Source organism: Aulonocara sp. 'chitande type north' Nkhata Bay, linkage group LG9 (genome assembly GCF_057382095.1).
Source record: "Aulonocara sp. 'chitande type north' Nkhata Bay isolate Kocher_YH1m ecotype deep benthic linkage group LG9, A_spYH_male_GT1.1, whole genome shotgun sequence".
In the NCBI taxonomy this organism is placed as follows: domain Eukaryota; kingdom Metazoa; phylum Chordata; class Actinopteri; order Cichliformes; family Cichlidae; genus Aulonocara; species Aulonocara sp. 'chitande type north' Nkhata Bay.
In genome coordinates, this window is record NC_141352.1 from 20,854,786 (window position 1) to 20,877,841 (window position 23,056).

Below are 23,056 nucleotides of genomic sequence, written 5' to 3' on the forward strand. Positions count from 1 at the left end.
AAGCAGGTTTGCGCAGGATCCGAAGCAGGACCACAAGTAACCTGTTGTTTCCGTACCGCTGGAGGGACACGATGTCAGTTTATGGTCACTGAGTCTCCCTGACCGATGATTCTTGTCAATAGAACTAATGCAACTGTCACAGTGCATCATCTTATTTGACTTGTCTGTATGAGACTATGTGCTGCTCTACAGAGGGTCACGAAATCAATCAACTTTAGGTTACTGCAGTTTGATATGCTCCATCAACTTTATGTTACCAGTCTTGCATTCTGACATAATTCTTTCTGATGTTTAACTTGTGGCGCTCGAAAGCATAAAAACTGATCTGGACCTAGTATGAACTGTACTCACCTTCTAGGAGCACAACTGCTTGCTAAGTCCCTCCTCCTCCATAGCTACGGTTGCTATGTCTGTAAATGAATGAGGTAAACGTAGAGCTACACTCGCTCTAGCCAGGGCTAGTAGCTCGCTATCGACACTGAGCTTCTAGCATCTTCAGGAATTTCGGTAGACTCAGGCAGAGATTGTTTAAAAGACCCAGGTATGAGTTGCAGTCAAAATTTTTGTAACAGCACCTTTAATAACAAAGCAAAACCTTCTCTGCCCTTCAAGGTCCTGTGCTCCTTGGAGAACTCCTCCTTTGTTCTTTAGCTAGCTCCTTGGTCCAGTTTTGGCCTCACTTGCACATGTGCGCGTATTCATAATACCATGGCCTACAAACTTGTATCAACTTTTATGTTAAACTAACCCATGTTTTATGCCACGGATTATCGTAGGTGATGATAGCTGGGCCTTGGGACAGAAAGCAAACAGAAGTCATGAAGAATGAGCATCAGGTAAGGAGCACAACCAGGAGATTGCTTGTTGTTTTTCCCAGATTAAATGGATTCCCCCACCATTACACTGGCAATGTGGACATCTCAAAACATCTGAGTACAAACGACCTGAACTTCGACGCATTTGTGCGCCCGCTCACAGCATAGTTAAAAGGCATGAGTTTTTCTGGCCACAGCAACACAGTCATCACCCACCATCTGCTCTACTGCCCAGATTTGGCTCTCTACAACGTCTTCCTCCTTTCCAAAATATAACTGAAATTTCAGCATTGGAGGAGATGTGGATTACAAAAGCAGTATATGTGGCGAGGGCAGAAGCACTGCGAGCAGTGTAGCGGTTAATGGGGAAATTATGGTCCAGTGATGGTAGCGCGTGGGCAGATAGATGGGCAGTTTTGGACTGCCTATCTGTCTGCAGTGGTTGAAAACTCCTCTCTGTAGACTCTCCGCAGACAAATACCTTTGTAAACGACAGGACACATCTGCAGTGGCATAAATCAGGCATCAAAAGCAGACGACCACAAAAGAGATAGTGGTCAAGTTTATGGGTTGAGTTCTAGAAGTTGTCCGATGCACCTAATTTTGCTAATTTATTTCTCTTAACTTCTCCTGGGAGAACTCTCTCTGTGACCTTACCTTCAGTTCATCTGCTTTGTTAGCCACTCCCATCACCCGGTGAAACAGAGACCAGAGGAGAGGACAGAATATAACATGACACAAAAAACACAGGAGAACCCACTGCCCTCCACAAAGTAGGGAAAGCACTGCTGTGATTGGAAAATTGCTGTTCCAGTGAGGGCTTTAGAGAACGGTCAATTAAATACTTCATCATTTGAATATATTGAACATCAAATTCAAATCGCTGCAGTAACTGAATTAGCTCCTGTGTGTATAGTCACACAATCCAAGGCTACAGCAGCACACATATTTAGCAGAGCCGTAATGATCCCAAAGCTGTTTGACAGCAGTCTAGCTATATGAAATGTGTAGGAAGACTGCAGCTGTGCACGGTGAATACTAACTAAGCTTTAGATGACGTGTAATATAAAAGTCATTTGCAGCTGGATGACAGCGTCTTGCATTCAAGAGGTATTGTGGTGAAAATTTAATACCAGACAATGTGCTCTGCCAATGGGGGCACATCCAGACAACCCAAGCCCTTTTGTACAAGGGTCAGTTCCTATTGATCTGAATGACATTGGTGTTGTGCATTGAGCAGAGATTGTGTGATTTCTACCTGCAAGATAAAGAGGATTGTAAATCGATTCCATTGATGTTTTTTTTCCTCCCCTTCATCTCTTCAATTTGGGTTACAGTACAATGGTCTCTATAACCCCGTCTAGCCTCAAAAAGGGTCCCCGATGTCTCAAAGATGACACTTCAATAGCTGTTGAGCTGATAAGAATAACGTGCCACCGAGCATTAACAGTGCATTGTGGACTCATCCGAAGATAATGCTTCGTGTCTGTGGATGTAATTCTACGAGACAGAATGGGCGAGCATGTTTCAAAGTGATGATGTCATGTTTGTGGTGTCGGGAGTCTTAAAATACAAGGTCACCGAAGAAGTCTCATAATGAAAACCATCTGAAGAGTTAAACACCTCTTAAAACAGAGCAGAAAAAAAAAAACATTTACACACCGGATCTCTTCTCATCCACCTCGCTCTCATTTGTTTATTTCTAAGCAGTAATTAGAATAAATGTGTGGTCTCGCCTAGCTTAATATTCATCACTCCATTTTCTCCCTCTTTTTTTTCTTTCTTTTTTTGATTTTCTCTGGCCGGCTGCTTACTCTTAATGATTTTCAACACTGGTTTACGCCTGTTAAAAGATATTAAGCTCAGAGTGGCCTGCAAAGCCAATTACGCTTGGAGGGCTGAGCGGCCGGTCACGGTCTGTGTTAAAGGTGTCTACTGCCCCCTGGTGGGTCATAGCTGCAGTTACAAACATGTATTTTCTTGGTACCTATTCATTTTAACGAGTTTATAATGAACGTTCCCGTCTATGCTGAATTGTAGACATGTTTCCTCTTTTTGCATGTTCATCTGACCTGCTGTGCACACGCTCAGGCATTTAATTGGATGTAATTAATTAGGAACGTACTGCCTGAACATGTTGTGTCTACATTTATACTTATAATGAGTACCAAATTACATATTTGCTTCCAGGAAACATGCTATTAAATTATTAAATCACAGGCCCATGAAATGAAATACTATCGTTTGCTTCATATTTTCCATTGTACACAGAATTTAAGCTATTTTTTCCCCTCTGATTCATGCTTCCTAATTAGCGCTGGCGTTCACACTGTATCAGCAAGAGAAGACTTTGTTCCCCACAACTAGTATAAGACATGAATATCAATTTTCCCACATTAGATGCACTGATTATACAAAATCCAAAGGAATGGTGGCATGTCTCCATGTTAGGAAACAAGAAACAGATATTTGCAATTCCTACTGATTTCCATCTAAATTAGATGCACATATAGTTAGTTCTTATGTAATATATCTCTGAAGATGTATAGCCATGAAAAAAATATATATATAAAAAAAATCACTGCCAGCTGCCAGTGAGTGAGCAGTACACACTGTCTGAAGTGATTACACTGCACACCTCACAGCCTTTCATCCACAAAATTAGCTTTAAATGTCTGAGCGGCATACGTGCTGGTCTGATTGGCTGCCAGAGTTAGGCGATGGGGGCACAACAATAGCCTGATATGAGTCAAATGACCTGTTCTAGCTCTCTGGTGGTACGCTGCGCCTAGCCAAAGAGACAGCTTGGCTTATTTGGCTTGCGTTGCACCATGGCAGTTGACAGGCATTTGCTGCGACTGATGCCGAAGAGACAAAAAGAAAGTTGGACAAAGATGGACAGGCTGTTTGTACCTCTGTGAGCCAGTTTCTGGAGGAGGATCCTGAGACGTTGCAGAGCAGACGAAGAAATATCATACGTGTGCAGGTCTGCACCAGCCAGTTCTTGGCACCTTCCAAACACTCCATCTACAGAGGAAAATGGTGAAAACAGGTTCATGAGTGTTTTTTCTTTTTACAGCTTAAAGTGAGAAACAAACGCACACCCACAATTTTACAGCCCCTTTTTTGTGGCTTTGATGATGTAAAGGTGAAATGTTATATTTATGTGAGGCACCTGCCGTGCCTCATACCTCTGATTTCCTGTTTTTGGGGAGCTAATAGCTGACATTTTTTCCTCCGACAGCACCACGATAAGCCGGCGTTCATGGCAGGAAGGACTTTATCGGGAACCCCAGTAATCTCCCTATCAGCAGGCCTCCTGCCTCACTCAATACAAGTTGCTAGGCAACCCACGCTACAGAGCCCCTATCAGCCCCATAATTCAATGGATGGTGTAGACCTCTGAAAGATGCCGAGGCTCCGGGGGTCAGGAGGGAGTGTGTAGATGCAAGGCCTAGAATATAAATGACCCGTGTTGTCACCTTCTCTCAGCTTGGAAGATAAATCCATGCGTCTTGTTTGCTAAACTCACTAAATGAAAGTCTAAGAAGATCTCTGGAGATGAATCCTGCAGTTTCAATCTGAGCTACTTCCTCCACGAGCGTGCACTCATATGTGTGCAATCATCTATGCTGCCACGTGAGAGTATGTGTAAGGGATGCCGCTGTGATTAGCTGTGATTTAATGATGTGAATCAGCACTTGGCCATGCACCACAGCTTCCCATTAATTAGCCCCAAGATGTCGGACAATGACAGCAAACATCAATGCTATGAGTGATATTTAATGACACATCGGGAAACAAAGAATACGCAAAAACTGATGTCCACTACATACTGCAACTTTCTGCCTAGGGTTCTGAAAACAGACAAGTGCAAATCAAACGATTTATGATATATTTTTCAATCACAGACGGTAGTCAGAAGTTTCCTTAGCTTTTTCTTTTTCCAGGGTGGAATAATTGTACATTTAATGACTTTAGAAACAAGAACTGGGTGCACAAATTTGAATTTATTTTGGATTTCCTGTAACCTACACTGGGACACATATGGTCAGACGAGACAAAGATTGAGCTACTGTACGCAGGAAACAGAAGAAATCACAAGAAATCATTAAAAGCCGAAATGACCATGATCAGTGGATGTCTCTCTGCATTAAGAGTGAAACATCTCTTTTGGAGATCAAGCTTAATGTTAATTCAGGTAAATAAGTTATGCTCAGGGGCAATCATTTGATACCGTTCTACACGTCCAATTAGCAATCCAGTCTTATATGAGGCTCAATATTTTGAGCTGTATGGGCCTGTCTGAAGTTACTGCATAACTGCAAGCCACTTTACAACCCACCTCCAGTCTATAACCTCCTTTTCACTTCTTTTCATGCCTTCTCTGGCTTAATCAGATGTTTAGTATTCTGTGTCGGTTCTCCCAACTCCGTCTTTCTCCATATACAAGTGGATAGTGATTGGGTGTGTCCTACAGCACAGCCATACCACCAAATATAAATGGCTGCAAATGGAAACAGCAGTTTTCTTTTGGCTACAGTGATTCTGCGTGAAAGATAATAATGTGATGTCTAACGATGCTCTAAATTGAATTCTTAGTTTTAACGAGATGCGGGTGTGTCCCTCTCCAGCTTCCCCCCCCTCTTCCCTGTGAATCATTAAATGACAGCTCTGTACAGGAATAAGCCTGTGGGAGGAGGTGAATTAGCATAGACAGCACGGTGCAACGCTCCGGAGTTATTTCGAGAACTCCAACGGCGCAGAGGAAAACTTCCCACCTACAGACTCAGATCATCACAGACGTGTGTGCATCACAGAACGTCAACTGTCTCCTTCCTCTTTGCCAACATTCCCTCTTCTTTTTTTTTTCCGGGTGTCGCAGTTGATATGATCCCAAAATAAGAGTGTTTTGTGATATATTTTTATAAGTTATTACACTATCAGTGACTATTATGTAAGAAATAAAGGGAGGCTGGTGACATAACAAGTGACGGAAAACTGTTCAATGTTTGATGCTCTGCATCCTTCACTGGTTTCCATAGTGATGGCACATGTTACTTCCTTCTCTGTTGTCAGGGACATTCCCGATGGCAACCAGATATGAAAACACACACACACACTGTGATTTAGTGCATTAAATATAGAAGTCAGGTGTTTAACAACAAAGAAATCCTTGTTTGGCAAATATAACAGTTGACTGGTCTATCGAGGTGGTGCCGAGCCATTCAGAGCCACATGCACAATGAATCACAAAGCATTATCCTGTCACTTTAGTGAGTATATTTACAATATTGAGGAGATCAAAACAAGCAGGAATGGTTATTGTAGCTGACAGCTTGGAGGAAAACACATTTTTCTTTCCTTCTATTTTTTTGACAGATAAAAACAACATTTTAATTCCAGGCCTGGAGGTTCCCAGCATGTGTTTGGTATGCAGAGGGTTGACACGTGGGAATCAGTCAAACGGCAAAATAATTTTCCTAAAATATGTCACTATGAGTGGAACAGATCTATGAATGTCCGAACCGTCCAGCTGAAGTCTATTTGCAGTGATTTTCTGATCATCTCCTGCGAGGCTTAAGGGAGCATTAAGCTGACGATACATCAGTATGTGCTGTCTTGCAGTGGCAAGACTGCAGCGCAATTAAAGCTCAATCAAGTCCAATCCATAATACATAAAGTAGGTCACAGAATCAATCAATTGATCAGCCCTCAAATGCACCATCCCATAAATCAGTGATGTTCAAGAGAAGCTGTGACTGGATAAGCAGCACGTTGGCAGGAATAAAGAAGATTTTCAGCTGAAAAAGGTAAAGCGCTCTAAATCCAGGCACGTCTCTCCTCTCGCTGTGACAGACAGAGAGACGCCCGGCTGCTGCTAAAGCTATTTAAACTGTGAAAGCTAATGCTCTTGGATAACATGAGGAAACACTAAAGCTGACAGTCAGCAAAGCATTTCCAAAAGACTACATTCAGAAGATGAGGCAGACGGACCCAGGAGACAAATTAAGATTTATTGGAACAGGTGTATTAGCGCCGCAACTCATGTTATGAAAATAAATAGACTCAGATCAACGCACCGAGTCCGGCCAGATGTAGTCTGCAAATAAGGAACAATGTATGGGAACAAAAGCTAAAGTGATCAGGAAATGATTAATGAAGTGTTTACAGGTTATTCTGGGCTTCCTGTGTGGCAGTTGTGGCTTTGAAATGATAATTATATTTATGCATGCTCTGTAATGCACATGGAAATACAGAAATGAATAAAGATAAATCAGACTTTCAGATCAAAACATACCGCCTGTTGAATATGGCTGTGGGGCATAAATCATCTCTATTATTACATTTTTCCTTCCCCTGAAGAGCTCGCGTCTTTTGTTAAACCCGCTGTAGCATCTTTTGATACTTACAGTTACTTTACTCTGCACTTCATACATGATTATTCCTGGATTTGCCTCCTGAGCTCTGGCGCTCTTTCTCTGTCCTTGCAGATTTTTTTTTGTATTGTTTTGATATGATGGATTTTGTAGTGGTTACTTAAGGTGTTTATGCTGCAGTTGCACTTGTTGCTGATCAATAGAAGCATCACCTAAATAGCTTAAATCTGAAATAAAGTCTGGATGTTTCAGACAATATTGGCCCGAGTGGAGGAAAGATAACCGCCAATCGATACCACACTGTTGGTTAAGTGTTTAATAGTGTGCCCCGAGGGAAACATGTAGCACTTATCCGCTGTACTTTAGCCTAGCTTGTGATAGCAGTAAGCCACAGACTTTGGAGAGCTGCATCAAATTAAAATGCATTTCCCGGGTAATCATATATGCTTTTAGAACAACGTCTAGAAAAGCATTCCCTGAAGACGAGGGTAAAGATTTGAAGCATTGCATTAAAAATGAGACATGACGGCAGGAAGTCAGATGGTATGTGTAAGGATATTAAATGATCTACCTAATCTACAGTTCATGAAGCATCTTTGTTCAAAATCAAAATCAAAAAAGACGGGAAGATTAGCTAGTGAGCATGCTGATACCTGTCGCAGTCTTTTATTATATCATATTTTTACAAACAATTAAAAAAAAATTAAAGTCTCATCACATATTAGCTCATTCTCGCTAGCTACAGTTAATAAAATCTGCAAGGAAGCAGTTAATTGTGATTTTAGCTGACAAATTAATGTTAAATTATAAAATATTGTCATGCTAAAGCTCAGTGTGATCAAAGAAAGCGTAGCTGAAACGTTTAGACAATCATTTGCACCAGTGGTTTAGGTTTGGCTTAAAAGGGGGTGAATATGTTGCTATGGATGCGGTAAATTTTGGGTCTTATGTTCGTGATGAATAGAGATTGATTAGTAAAGAGCTGTTTTCATGCTTTTGAGTGCAAAAATAAGAATGTGTTTTCATAAGCACTGAAAACGATAGTCAGTCACATATAAAATGATGCAACCCTTCCCTGCCCTCAGCCACCCTGCATGGCAACAAGCCGGGTGAAGAACGGTTGGCCCAGCCCAGAATAAACCAGGTTACTCCTTCGGGGACCTGAGGAAGAGTTGATGTGGCAGACCTAGTTACTCCCACACATCATGTGTCTGTGCAGTAGATGCTGCTCATCAGGAGTCCAATGGAGAATGACAGAGCAAGACTGAGTGTGCCGATGAGGCAACTAAATAATGTTTCATTACTTGCATATTAGGTACAACATTAATCTAACATTAGTCTTTTTTGCCTGTATATATTTTCCTACAGTGAACAAGCACAGCGCAGTAATTGCATTTCGGTTGGAGACGGATTCTGTGAGCACGGCAAAATAAATAAATAAAAGCTAAAATGAAAATACGACTAGAGGCCAATCTTGCATGGGGATCACACCGGCTACATGCTGACGCTCTAGCCTGTGAGTACCCAGTTTATTACTAAACTGTTACGTGATAAGATGAGTACTCGGTACCCGTGGGCTGAATTTGGTCTTCATTTTGAACTCACACGCCTGGTAAATTTTGCGTATCCGGTCACAAATCTGTCCACTTCCATACAAACAAACACACGAACACCTGCCAAAGTACTCAAAAACATATTTAGATGTTCCTGCCTCGAGGTGCCTCAAGGATCATATTACATTCTTCATGAGTCTTCATGTTCTTATGTATCCACACTAAGACACTCTTGTCTACCTCGGGGTATTTTATTGTGAAGGTGTCAGCAGTTTTTTTTCTATTTTTCTTCCTTTTAGCAAAGCAGGCCGTGTAATTAAAGGGTTTTTTTTTAATATATTATTTTCTGTACTCTCTGCTTTTTCCCCATTTCCTCTGAAACTGGGTTAATATGGAAATCAAGGAGGAGGTCTCCCAATTTGTGCTAACTTCCAAAGTCTACCCACTCCCTCTCAATAGAAGATAATCCCAACCCTTTAAAACACACACACACACACACACACACACACACACACACACACACACACACACACACACACACACACACACACACACACACACATCTCAGAACAGTGTTTCAGCATTTCTAGAAATAACTTTATCTAGTTTTTTTTTTCACTTCAGTGCAGAGTCAACACAATCAGCCAACTAGTATTTCCAACCCTTTAAAGATTTCGGGTATTCATGGCCTCGAAGATTGAAGCAGTAGTAGCCATCAGTTTAACATTGTATTAAATAAAGTCATGTTTTGTTTTGTTTTTTATGGAAGCCATGTTAGCGTAGATGGGACTGATGACGAGAGCAGGAAGTCAAAAACAGGAGCACCCTAGAGAAACTGGTGGTGGATTTTCAAAATAAAAGATCTTTTGCAGATTCTGCTTTTAAGCAGTGTGGAGTTCTGCGAGGGTCATTGCCGGAGGCATGAGATCACAGACACCCACCCAATTATGTGGCATTTTAGGTGTAGTTTTGTGTTAAAGTAAGCTAACTATAGATGCTAGTTGTTGCTTGATATTTATAGTGCAGGCATGAGTGGCATCAATGGTCTCATCTTTGTAAAATGTTGAACAAATCTGTAATGATACGTCTCTGTTCTCCAGGTATGTGGTTACTGCAGCCACAATTATTAATTTTGAACCCTTGTAGTGTTGCCACAGAGTGCAAAAACCAGTTGATTAATTGATTAGTTAGCTGACAGAAAAGTAAAGCAAAAACAATTAGGATGCATTTTATCTGTTACTTGGATAAAACCAGCCACTGGATGACTCACTGGGCTGGAAAATGTCTCAGTAATCAATAATGACAACAGCAATTAGTCGCAGGCCCAATAAAGTGTCCTGACCTGTGTATCAAAGCATTAAAAGTCATTCTTTACTTAAACAAGAGGTGTTATGTCACAGCATGATGTCCATTTTTGAGGGCCAGCTGTGGATATGGAGGTAGGGTGTTCTAGCTCCTCGAGCCAGCATGTCAAAGTATTCTTGGGCCAGACATTGAAACCGGTGTTGTAACTGATGCATAGTCAAAGTTAGATTAAAAGCACTTAATACTAGAAAAAAGAGCTTGCATGAATGTATGTGTGAATTGGTGAATTAGACTTGTAGTAAGAAAGCAGTTTGAGTACTCAAACAGAGTAGAAAAAACTACCAGTCCATTTATTACCGCGATAAAAGACCACATATTGTGACTTTACAGTACTAGTGGTTTATTGTCATTAATCAGATTGTTTACTGTCAATATGCAATAGTTCCCATGTACAGTATCACTCTTATAGGACGTTGTTCACAGGCAAAAAAAATCAGCTTCGTTACAAGTAAACTGTAAATTCAGTTGTTTTCCATGCTAAATTATTTGGTATCATTTTGTTCTTGGTAGCTTCAAGTGTGAAGGAGTTTTGGCATCAGTTTCAAATCAGTGTTCCTTAAACAGTATGCAAAACTATGCAGGAAGGTTTTTTCAAAATGTAATCAGATCATGCACGAGTTATCTATGATGCACGCTGGCTTCGTAATCATGTTTACAAAAATCTGAGGACATACACAAAGTTCAAAATCGAATGTTAACTCGGGTCATTCTCATCCTCTTCCTCTTATTAGCATATTAATAGTCAGTTTGATACTTTGTGTTCTGTTAGCTGTAGTTCATGTTTTGCATATAATTCTGCTGCCTGAGAAAGTGCTCGTCTTTCTCTCGTTGCCTTCATCTTGTTTGTGATACAGATTTCAGGATGAGTCTGCAGAAAGTAATTGAAAGGTGCAGACAAACAAACAGGCTCAAAGCACAGGCATTTAATCATTATGCCTGCAAGGACAAAAACAAACACGTGGACATGAAACCGCTCCATACACGTTTGACCCTTCCCTGACTTCCTGCTGCTGCTGTGTTGAATACATTAACCTTTCCCGACGACTTTCCGCGGAGACGATCCTCAATATCGACACGCTATCAATCCCCTTTAAAATTACAGCCCGCTGCGTGAGCCGCCTGAATGCCTCACAGTGAAAAGCTATGACATTTCCCCTCTGTTCATCCGGTGATGCATTGTCATGGCAACCACTGAGACAGATAGGTCCGTGCTCCATGGCGAGAAGGTTTGCAGATGAGGTCGAGATCATGTGTGGTTTGGAGAAACCTCGGAATCGAAAGGGGGGAAAGCAAGACGCCGGCATCAATCATTAGATGAATGAGATCAGAGAGCTTCTGTGTGTTTATATTGTGTGGTATTATTGTTGCAGCCTGACTCACATTCAATTTTGAAGCTTTTCTTAAGTATGACTCATGCTGTATGTCTAAACTAAGAAGAATGCTGTGAGCGGGACCTTCAGTCTCCATCTATCTATATATAAATCTGTGAGCGATTAAAAATAGCTTAAGGCTTTATCTGCAGGTTCGGAGATGTTGAGACTTTAACTCCACTTTGGTGAACCTCACATTTACAAAATTTAAAACACAAGCACTTACAGCAATGACTCCAAAATTTCACTTGGTGCACAACTCCAGTTTCATGATCAGCACCAACATTAAAACAGCTGACAGGTGGACCCAATAGCATTTTGTTCCCATGCGACGTTTCGCTTGAATATCTTGGATGTGGACATTCACGTCAATGTTATGCTGACAGATACCAGTAACTTAAACATTGCATTGCAAGCAGATAAATTGACATTTTACCACAGTAAAGAGTGTAAGGCATTGACCCGGCATCCCAATGCGATCGCCATACGAGGATTTGCTGGCACAAGTTTGACTCATGGAGGCTCCACTCCATCAGGATTTTCATGACCCAAGGGATTCACGGCCAGTGTCAGTGTGTCCAACACCCCGGGCCACCCCCAAGAGAGCAAGCGTCCATGTCTACAGGCCAATTCTGTTTTGGTTTATGAAGGAAACTACAGTGTTGGATTTTATTGTTGCAGCTAATTGGTGTAGATACAGCACCGTCGTACTGAGAGCTTTATAGTTAGCAGACTGCATTTCCTATAATATTGTGTACCACAGACAACCAGCTAATATTATAAGAAACCAGGGGTCTGAATTCCTTCCTCCTCCTCTGAAACAGAGTCCAATTTGCAACACAGACACGCACAATACTGTACTAGCTTCATATGGAGCATGCTTGCCTAGAGAAAGCTGCTTTTAATAAGGAAAGCCGAAACACATCAGAATACCAGAGTATTATTTTTGTTCGTGATTCAGTTATGATCAAGTGACCAGACCTTTGTTTTCTGGTACTCATTCCCTGTAAAGAAAAAATTAGGCGTAAAGAGAAATCATGGAGGAAAAGCTGTGATATAAAAGTCAAAATAATTTCTCACACACAGTTTAAAACAAAGTTTAGTGAGCTATGACTATTTGTTGACCTTTTGTATATCGAATCTCCCACAACCAACCTAAAGTGACATTACCAAAAACCAATAAAAAGATAAATATCCAGCCGATTATTGAGGTGTCTGTTCTGTCTGCAACCACGCCTCCCTCCCACAATTTGTTTGATTAGATGTGAGAAACCCAAATGAGCATTTTTTTAAAGACCTTTTTTAATGATTGGTTTCAGAGCTTTATGGTCATTTTTAATGATAATTACAGTCTCAGTCATATAGGCCTATAGACTGGTTGGCAACCCTCTGGCAACCTCCAGTCATTAGGGATGAAATGTCTATTTCCTCACTGAATGCCGGGTTAAATTGGTCGCAAAGTGGATGCTGCATCAAAACCCTCTTTGTGATTGCGTTCCACACTTTGCATGGAAGATGCCAACTTGTCTGCAAACATTTGCCAACTGCTCACTAAGAGAGCATTTGCCTTTAAAGTAAAGTTACCCGTATTGCTTTTTTGCTTGAACCAACATGTTTCAAAAGGTGCAACCTTTACTTTGACGGCCTCTGATTCCAGTTTGTATTGCTTTCTTCACAGTTTTACTAACCAGTTTGCAAGCACTCTTGACAAGTGAGCATCTTCCATGCAAACTGCACGTCACCACAGCAAGTCTCCACCAACCACTTCCCAACATGTTGGGTAATACACAACTTTCCTTAGCAGTTGGTAGTCTCCAGCGAGTCTTTATGCCTGTGTGACTGGACTAAGGACTTCATTTTGGATAAACTTGATAAAACTTTTCAAGTGTCCTGTATATGATAAAAAGAGGTATGTGTACATGAAGGTGGACTTACCGTTGACGCAGAACTCATAGGGTGTACAGAGCTCATCTTCAAACAGGCAACCTGGAGGTCAGAGAAGGTGAAACAAAGAGGAGACAAGAAATGAAAGCAGCTCAAGTCGTTAAAGTGTTTGTCTTTGCTGCGGAGAAAATGCAATGCCAAATTAGCTACATTTTCTAAATATGTGGCAGAGCTATAAAAGTGCAGCTTAGGACTACATTAACTCTAGCCCTAGGCTTTGCCGCTAATGGCAGAGCCATCAATCATCAATTAGTGTGACTTCCCCTATCCTGTCTCTGACACTGACACCCCAAATCCATGGGCAGCGCTTCCATTTATGAATGTTGCATGAATATTAATGAGCTTTAATGCTTCCAGACTAATAAATGAACAGATGGCAGAAGCATTATGAGTAGCTGTTCCCTGTGTTCATATCTCTCTCATGTGGGAGTTGCGGCGAACAGAGGACTGATTGTTCTGCTCGCCGATCTGCACAGGTGATCCTCTACATTTACACATTTCCAGGAAAAGGCTGAGGCGTGAAAAAAAACAAAAAAAAAACAAAATAAAAAAAAGTGTAATTTTCTGTCTTGTACGGAGGAGGTGTTCGCACATTCAGGATCAAAATTAACTACACCGAGCACAAGATTTAGGCTAGTTCATTGAGCTCATGATACACCACTTCATGGCGTTTGCAGTGCTGGTAACACACAGAGAGTCTGCAAACAACTAGGCTGAGCCTCAGTCCTGTTTCTCCAACTCTTTTATCTTTGTTTTTCCCCTCCCTCCACTCATCATGCAGAGTGACGGAATTGGATGCACCCTCTTGGCCCGGTGGCCTCGATGGACAGCAACGAGCAGCTTGTGACCGTGAATGAAGAACAGGCTGAGTAGGAGGAGAGGTGTCTGTCAGACTTCTTTAATAACGAGAAGAGATAGTTGCGGGATGTCGGATAATCAATTGGCACAGAAAGGGCAGATAATAAGGACAGGTGTGGAAGAGAGAGGAACTTTTCAGGCTTTACTTATCCAAAGTTTGTTCAAGTTTCTTCTCTCCCAGTTGGACGTGCAGGTCATTATTCTGTTGCATTATTAAAGGCTAATCTGCGTGGGAACTGGAACTTACAGGCACAGTGCGCAGCCATTTTGTTTAGGAGTCGAGGGCACATTTTATGAAATTACTCTTTTGCAAGGTAATGGCTTCAATGTGTCAGCAAAATTGCTATTTAACGATGTAGAGTGGGGCATCAACACAGAGCTGTAAGGTCGCTCAGCTCTCTGGAACAAAACTAAAAGGCAGAATGTCCCAAACTGAAGAAAAGGAACTTACTGCTCTAAAACCAAGACCATGAATTGCTTTTCCAACTCATTGTACCTGAATATTATTCTGCATCATAACGAGTATATACCTCATTTTAATGGACACATTATAGGCTAAAGGATGCCTGTATATGCACCAATATATTTTTGGAAGAGTCATTTTCAGTTATATTTGCAATTTACAAATAACTAAAACCACAACTCTAATGCTCATGGTTTAAAACCTGGGTTTCTGTCTTATATCAGAAGGTTTGCGGCAGAAAATAAACAGATGATAAACTTTCTGTGTGCTCCCTGATGGATCTGACGGATAAAAAGCCAAATATTTCCACATTTGGTGGAGTTGGTGGAGACCAAAAACAGAGTGACAAGTAGAGTGAATCATCCAGACTAGAGGCCTGAAACAAAAATCCATATGAATGTTAATGGTAAACTTCATACAGTTTTATCAATTTTAATATGGCAGGGTTGTACTTGTACTTGTACAGAAATGCAAGTGAACACTGGGTCTAATCATATCCAGGCTAACACTTTCCAATCATTGCTTACTATCAACACAGATACATTTAAAGAGGCTAACAAAAATCTAAAAAAGCCCCAAACAGTTACACTTTTGCTCAAGTTACTCTTTATCGTGCAGGCGGTCAATACTCATCGGATTACAAATGTTGTCCTTTGCAAACATATTCTTCACATTCATGCTTTATTATATATGAAACGTTTATGGAGATTTGGTTATCATGTACAAAGAAAAACTCAACAAATGCCCGTCGAGCAGAATTAGGCAGATACTTGCTCAAAATTAACATTCAAAGGAGCTCCATCCCCCCAAGACACCCTCAATCCCTCAAGAGCCACTTATGCCAGCTGGTGTTGAGACTGTGTCCACACAAACACGCCCCAACAAGTCTCACAACAGCACTGCTTACCAAACACAAGTCAGAGTGAACCAAATCATCACACAATGCGAAGAAATCTATCAGAAAGACTGGAGAGAATGGACTAAAAGCCAAAACAAATTAGAGAGATTATGAAATGGCAGAAAATCCGTTGACTGTCAGAGGCAGAAATCAGAAACATTCTAACCAGGCATAAGGTCAGTGACCATAAACCGGCAATGGAAGATACAAACAGAAACAAAACTGTGACAGGTGAGGTTGAAACAGAGATGCATTTCCTCTTAAGATGTAAATTACTCAGTGACGTGAGGACCACTTACTTCAACCAATTCAGATCTGTATTTCAGTGAGCTAAACAACATGACAAAATTAGAAGCAGTCCAAGGAGAAGGACACGGGGCCTATCTGGCTGCCCAGCATATATCAAAATGACACAACCTGAGTGAGGACCAGGACTGACGTACACCTGCACGTGTTGTACTGTACAGCTGTTTGTTGAACTGAGTAGAAATTAAATGAACCGATACTGATACTGTTTTTTCTGTTGATATCTTTTGATATATTTCAAAACTTTATGTATACTGTGAGTGAATGAATATTGAATGTTGTCATGTTCCTTTTCTTAACGGTGCTATCACTTGGTTTAGCTACATCTGTCGCTATGGCTGTCTTCCCACTGCTATGTCCACTGTGTTAGCCATCAACAGTTTGTCCAGCTCTATCCTCTGTGGAAGTGCCACAGCATCTGGGCTCGGTCATTCTCAACCAACCAATGGGGCGTGGCCTATTTTGACCTTGGGATCTCCAGGCCATACCCAGCACGGATGTTCAATTTCCAGTACCATGTATGCCCTCCCTGCTAGCGTGTTGCACCCTGCTAATATGTGCTGGATCGTGTCAGTAGCCTGCACCTGTTGTATCACCATATTAACCTCTAGCTCTCTTCCACAGGGTGTCTTTTATGTTGTTATTCTCCCCTCACCCCCATCCAGTCTGGGCAGATGACTGAGCCAGGCTCTGCTGGTGGTTTCTTCCTTAAAAGCTTAAAATTTAGTTTTTCTTTCCCACTGTCGCCGAGTGCTTGCTGGAGAAGCATGGGCCATTACCACTCTCGACTGAGTCATTTGACTTTCTGATGATGAACATTAATTAGAGTTCAATTAATTTCTTGGTTAATCAATCAACAGAAAAAATTAACTAAAACATTTTGGATAGTTGATTAACGATTACAGTTAAAGCTTCTAAACTGAGAGGATTTTTGCTTTTTCTAATTAGGCATCACTTCCTGTCAGTTTGTTGTTTCCACAAATGAAACAATTTTAAGACGTCACCTTGGGCTTGAGAAAAAATGAAGTTCTGACATTTTATAGACCGTGCAAACAATATTCACCTGCCAGCCCTAATTTTCGCACGACTTTGTTTAACTTACCAAGACTTTCCCATTTAGCTTGAAGGTAAGTGAAAGAAGAATTTACACCAAACTTATAAAGCAGTCACTTAGAGCTGGAAGAGTCAATCCCTCTTGACCATGCACATCTCAGCACTCCGCAATTAGTGTCAGTCCATTCAACTTTACTTCCTCATCACTTCCCTGTTTAATTCATGGGGTTCTCTGGGAAGCCTTGTCAGCTCTCAATATTAATTACAACTTTCCACTAATAACGCGTCCAGTCGAGCATAGTTAGTCAGACAGTATGTGTGTGTGTGTCTGCGTGTGAGATAGGCAGGGACATAGAATTGATAACAGCACAGCCCCTTTCTCCAACACCGTGCGAGATGATTAAAATGGCGCCTTTTAATTAAAATGCAATCACAGTGGATGCTGCTGATTACCCCAGGCAGAAAAAAGGACTTGTCGATGCTGAGGGAGAAAAAAAAAGGAGTCCTTGCTTTATCTTGATGACGCATCCTGACAAAGAACAGCCACGCTCTTTTATTCAACCCAAGGCCTACAAGATAATTTCACAAACACAATGACCTTTATGAAAAAGTGTTACGTTTCGTATTAAGTACTGAGGCCGTGTCAGCCTCGTCACAGATCAATCATGGCTTATCTGTAGCCGTTCTTCAAGTCAAGTAAGTGCAGTTACAGACGGATTTAAAGGGAAATGATTTGTGCTTTTTAGACGATTTTTAACTTAAGCATGTGACTTTTTTCCTTCGACCCATGTGAGCAATGCAGTAAAAACATGTCATATATGCTCACCTTTCACACTGTTATCACTTATCTTAGTTATGCCGGTTATAACAATGATCTAAAACATACCAGCAATTGTGTTTTCAATCAAAATTAAGGTTTTGGAGCGCCCCAGTCGAAGTCCAGACTCATATCTGATTGAGATGCTTTGGAGCCCGTTCATACCCAAAACCCTCCAATGTGGGGGAATTTTAAACAATCCCCCCAACAGTGATATAAAAGACTCACAGCCACAAACGTTTGATTAGCTTTAGGTTTTACACAGGATCAGGTGCATTTTGTATTACTCAGGTTATCTTTGTTGATGATTTATAAGATTTAGTGTGACAAATATGCAAAAAACCAAGAAATCAGGACTCTTTAGAAACTAATATTAATATTTAAAGATAATGAAAGTAATTGTTAGTAGCTGCACTAGATAAGAGCCGACTACAACTGCTGTAAATATGCAGAAGTTTCTGCTCCCAAAATAGATGCTTTGTGACCTAATTTATAAATGCTGTATGAAGGGAGACTCCAGAAGGTCACAGGAGTTACTTCAGTTTTTTAACAAGATGCAGCGGTAGTTAGAGGTCTGTATTCTCAAGAGACGGTAAAATAGGAGGTGTATCAGACAGAAGTGCATAACTACATGTGCTACAGTCACTGTTTGTCTCTGTCTGCCTTTCAAAATGACATTAAAACATGCTGTGCAGACTTTGCATAAATGACACCTTCAGAAAAGCATGCAACAATGGGAACTTGGACGGGATCTATTACCCTTTCTGAGACCTCTACATGCAGCACAGAAACACTTTACGAGGATGTGTCCTGTCTACTTTGTTACAAGTAACTGCTATTTAGGGCAGCAAGTGCACCAACCGTGTAAGTAAACAAGGAGCAGCACAGGCACATGCAAAAAAACTATTCACCTATAACTAAAACCACCTGCGTGTTGGGACACAGCAGCGTGCGTATCTCCCCTTGGGAGTGTGAAATCAGAGAGGAGTGAAAGGCTTGTTTGAGGAAAAGCAATTACATACGTTTCTCATTAGAAAACAATATAACCACATTATCCGACAGTCAATCTCCACCTGAGCATTATAATGCTATTAAGTACACATCCCAGTGCACATTTAGGTCTCTAAACGTTTGGCTGTGATTGGCTGACCTTGCCCGGAACATTAACTATGTCCCTATGAGGCAAAACCCTAAGCTCAACAAGAAGTCAGAGGCCTGATCATCCACTTTCCCTCACAGGTGGTTGGCCGGTGCTCGGGTACCATCTGCGATGTCTGAGGGGCCAAGGAGAACGCTGGGAGCCTGGCAGCGAGAACAGCCAATCCCGAGGCCTGCTGCAGTTAAGGGCATATTTCATTCACTCTCTGGGGCCACCAAAGTATCTTTTATTATAGATATAAGGTGCAACCAAGGACGCCTGGCTCATTTTTTGTAAATCACAGACAACTGTACCGTCAGCCAAAAAAGCCATTTTAGAACAGCGCGGCGGGTGACAACTGCAATAAAAGTGCAAGTGAATTGAAAAGGGAGCGTGGCTGGAGCGGGGACAGCAGAGAAGAACATCACCTGCAAGCAAATTAGCATCAGCTTGACACCATGTCCGCAGATTTAAACAGCTTGTGTCATTAAGGTGCTCTCCTGCTAAAATTAAAGATGGCTCCAAGCTTTTCTCTGCTCCAGAAGGTCTGTTCTTGTCAAAAGCTGCATGCTATGTGTCAGCAACTGAGCTCTGGTTACCTTATCACGATCCTCGATGTTTTTTATACATTCCCCCCCCCCCCCACACACGTTTTCATCTGAACATGGCAGGACGCTGCTATAACAGTTGTTTAAATAAGACAGTGACATTTTGTTCACCCATATTTCATCAGGAAACTATTTTCTCTGGGGTGAAGGACAAAATGAATAATTCACTTTAACACCACAAGAAAATACAGTAATTCTACCATTGAGGCTTCACTTCTATCACTGCATTAGAGAAAAAAAAAAACCTTTTTATGTTTAAAGGAACAGTTTTCTTCTCAAGGCTAAGGTGAGAGCTTTCTTGTGTGCCCAATGTTTGTGAAGCAGCCAGTTAGCTTAGCGTAGCTTAGCTTAGCATGTTTAGTTAACACAGAGCTAGCTGTTTGCCCTTGTTTACAGATTTTGTGCGAAGCTAATTAGCTTTTAGCCGTAGCTTTTTTAACCTGTAGCGTAATTATCTTTTTTTTTTATTGTGTTTTGGTAAAATATTTCCTTTTAGCAAGATGGCACATATAGATATTGTGGGACTTTTTCTTTAGTTCAAAGCATTTAACAGAAACTAAATCTAAAAGTTTTTAACCTGAATTAGGAGCTTGGGGGTCAAAGTGAGGGGACTCTGGGGTCACTTTGACTGAAGAGAGATCCTGATGTGAAACCACCTGGCATCCAGAGGAGTGTAACCAGACACAATTCCCTCAGAATTCCCAGGCAGGCAGGTCACTCTCAGTCACTCAGCTGCCAGCTCCAGGCGACAGCCCAGACAACGGCTATGAATTAAAGATGGCAGCATCACTGCGGCAACAGAGGACCCAGAAATAGGCCGGGTTGACCTTTTTCCCGACCTGCACTGAGTGATTCAGACATTTGATTTTCTCCCTTCTCTTGAGGTGTGATTGAGTGTTGAAAAGCAGAAGTGGAGCGAGTGAAACAGCTAAGCCTCTTCTTTCTTATGTTCCAAAGAGCTCGAAGTGAACCAGCACAAACTGCCCTGAGGGGAATATCTAATCCTGCAGGTGAGGACAAAGGTTTAACTCTTGAGTGCCAGCTGAACCTCGATTAAAGTGCAGGTCAGTACCACGCCTCGGTGTTTGGACTTTCCTGTCCTGCAGATGTGACATCGATGACATGCAAATGGGAGTGAAATGACATCTTTGTTGGCCTCAAGTCATTTATGTGCCTGAGTGGTAATTTCACAGCTTAAAATGAAACTACTCAGCTGTACCACCTGTGGAATTAAACGCCTTAAGATGCAGATGAGATGAGAGGAAATTGATATGAAACTGTCTCCATGCCGCTCCCTGGTCAGAACACCTCTCATCACTGAGGGATTGGATTTTTATGGCTGCAGTTGGTGCAGACACCCAAAGGCATCACATTTCTGACTCAGTGAAAACACTGTGGCAGTGGGGTGTGGTTTTCTGGCTCAGCTGTGAAGAGAGGAGGGAAAGTGATTCGTTTGAGGAGGGTGGCACACCTGGTGTGCATCTGCTGATTAACCTCTCCTCTTATATATAGTAGGGCATGAGCACAGCAGGCGCTGAGAGAACCTTTGAAAAGAATGACGACATAAAGCGGAGCGGGCATTGATGTGTATGAGTGCGTAACAAAGGGCAAAATAAACAGGGTGTGTGTATAAATTGGGACTGGCCAGGCCTCTTTACACTGAGGAGAGCCCTTAGTGGCAAGGCTACAAACACACATAATCACACATACAAAAACACATAAAGCCCTTCTCTTAGCTGACTTTAAGTTTGGAAAAACCAAGTAAATATAACGCAACATAAACTGAACAAATAGCATTCCTCCTCTAATATTTTACCTTACGTGCTTCTGCATAATCACCCCCATTGCAAGATGAATATCAATATTAGGCTATTGAGAAGGAAAGGCAGTCTATATTCAGGTGGATTTTAAATGCTGAGGTATTCAGCGGTATCCAAGTCCTATTATTTAAATTTGTGGCCCCCAGGGTGACCGCAAAGGGGGTTAAAACACATTCATTTTAAACTATTTATGCTACCAACTAGTGCCATAAACAGAAATACGGATGTTTATGTCCTGTTAGAAAAAACGTTTTTCTCTCGATGGATGGTTGTGGTTTAAAGGAGCCAGTTGAGGTGGTTTATGTATCTGACTGGGATGTCTCCTTGATGGGTTTCAGGGAAGGTGACTGGGAGGAGGCTACGGGGCATACTCCAGACTCAGTCGAGAGATTGTATCTTTCAGCAGGTTTGGGAAAGCCTCGGTGTTTCCCCTGATGAGCTGGAGGTAGTAGCCTGGAGAGGGAGGCCTTGACGTCTCTGCTGAGTGTTAACATCGTAACCTGATCCCAGAGAAGTGGCAGAAGATGGAGGGATGCACGTACGAACAGTCGTTTTTTCTCATTAGTCCCCTATTTAAACTGTATTAAGCTTTAAAGTCATGATATACTGAGCTAGCTTATGATAGCTGTTAACTTAGCACTACAGCTTCTTATCAAAACACGACCACTTCTGACACCAACAAAACACCAAGGTGGTGACCAAAATGCCAAATTCTTGGCCCTAAACGATCGCACATTACCCATCACGATAGACGGCAGACACGGTTTAAACCTCCTCCTCGCTTCGAGCCTCCGCTGTCTCACCGTCACCTTTTTTCTTCTCTTCATATATGTTACTAATGTACTTCAAATGAGACAGTTGGTCACAAATATAGGAAAACACCCATCTTTCTGTTGCTTTTTTCCCTTCAAACAGTCATTTTCCTTTCCTGCTGCACTGAGAAATGGCCCAGAGTATTAATCAGCATCCCCCAAAGGCGAAACCGGAACGTTACTGCTTTAATCACAGCTGAGATAGTATAGATTAATTCCTGTGCTCAGCTCACAGCTTTCAGAATCCTCATTACTGTGTTATTGTCCTCATTATAAATCTTAGCTCCGCCACACAGAGGTGACCTTCACTCTAACCCCTTTACCAACACCAGTTAATTTGAACCTTGAGAAACGCCGTCCACTCCTCCTTGTAAAAACCGATGACGTTTTTAACACTCGCCGTGTCAGGTGTGTGCAGAGGAGAGAGAGTGCAAAAAGGAGCACGTTCTTTGCACTGTTGTTGGCACGCAAGCGGGAAAACACCTTCTTTGTTTGTGTTTTTAATCAACGTAAAGGTCCAAATGCGTCATGTTCTTACACCTGACAAGTCTCAGAGGAAGAAAGAGCCTCTACTGAACTATAAACTAATTTTAGCGTCTAAAAGAAAAGCAGACTTCCCCTGGAACATGTCGCCTTCCTCGCTTCTCTGGCGGCACTCCTCCTCCTTGACCCAGAATATCTTCAAGGTTCACCTTGAACTGAAGAGAGCCTAACGAGATGTATCGTCTCGACACGTCTATCTTGACACAATTCTGACTTCATTCCTCTCATAAGCTGCCGACATTTGTCTGGAAAGACACAGGAACAGCCAGCCGCCGTGCTCCCAACACACTCCTCTGAGCATCTGTTGAATCAC

General features: G+C 41.7%; 1 protein-coding gene and 1 long non-coding RNA gene across 4 annotated transcripts in view; one reads left to right on the forward strand and one right to left on the reverse strand.

The window, feature by feature from the left end:
- The window catches only part of ptprn2 (protein tyrosine phosphatase receptor type N2), a 216,205-nt gene that overhangs the window by 184,270 nt on the left and 8,879 nt on the right, over positions 1-23,056 (reverse strand). For all 3 annotated transcript variants that reach the window (XM_086306435.1, XM_086306434.1, XM_086306433.1), the window contains exons 2-3: positions 13,419-13,469; positions 3,729-3,842 (exon numbers count right to left, since the gene is read on the reverse strand). In XM_086306435.1, the coding sequence (XP_086162561.1) occupies positions 3,729-3,842; positions 13,419-13,469 (165 nt within the window). The remainder of the gene's footprint in view (positions 1-3,728; positions 3,843-13,418; positions 13,470-23,056) is intronic.
- LOC147322089 (uncharacterized) lies at positions 425-19,478 on the forward strand. The gene is made up of 3 exons (XR_015131050.1): positions 425-541; positions 777-836; positions 19,062-19,478. It is a non-coding gene; the product is annotated as an uncharacterized LOC147322089 (long non-coding RNA).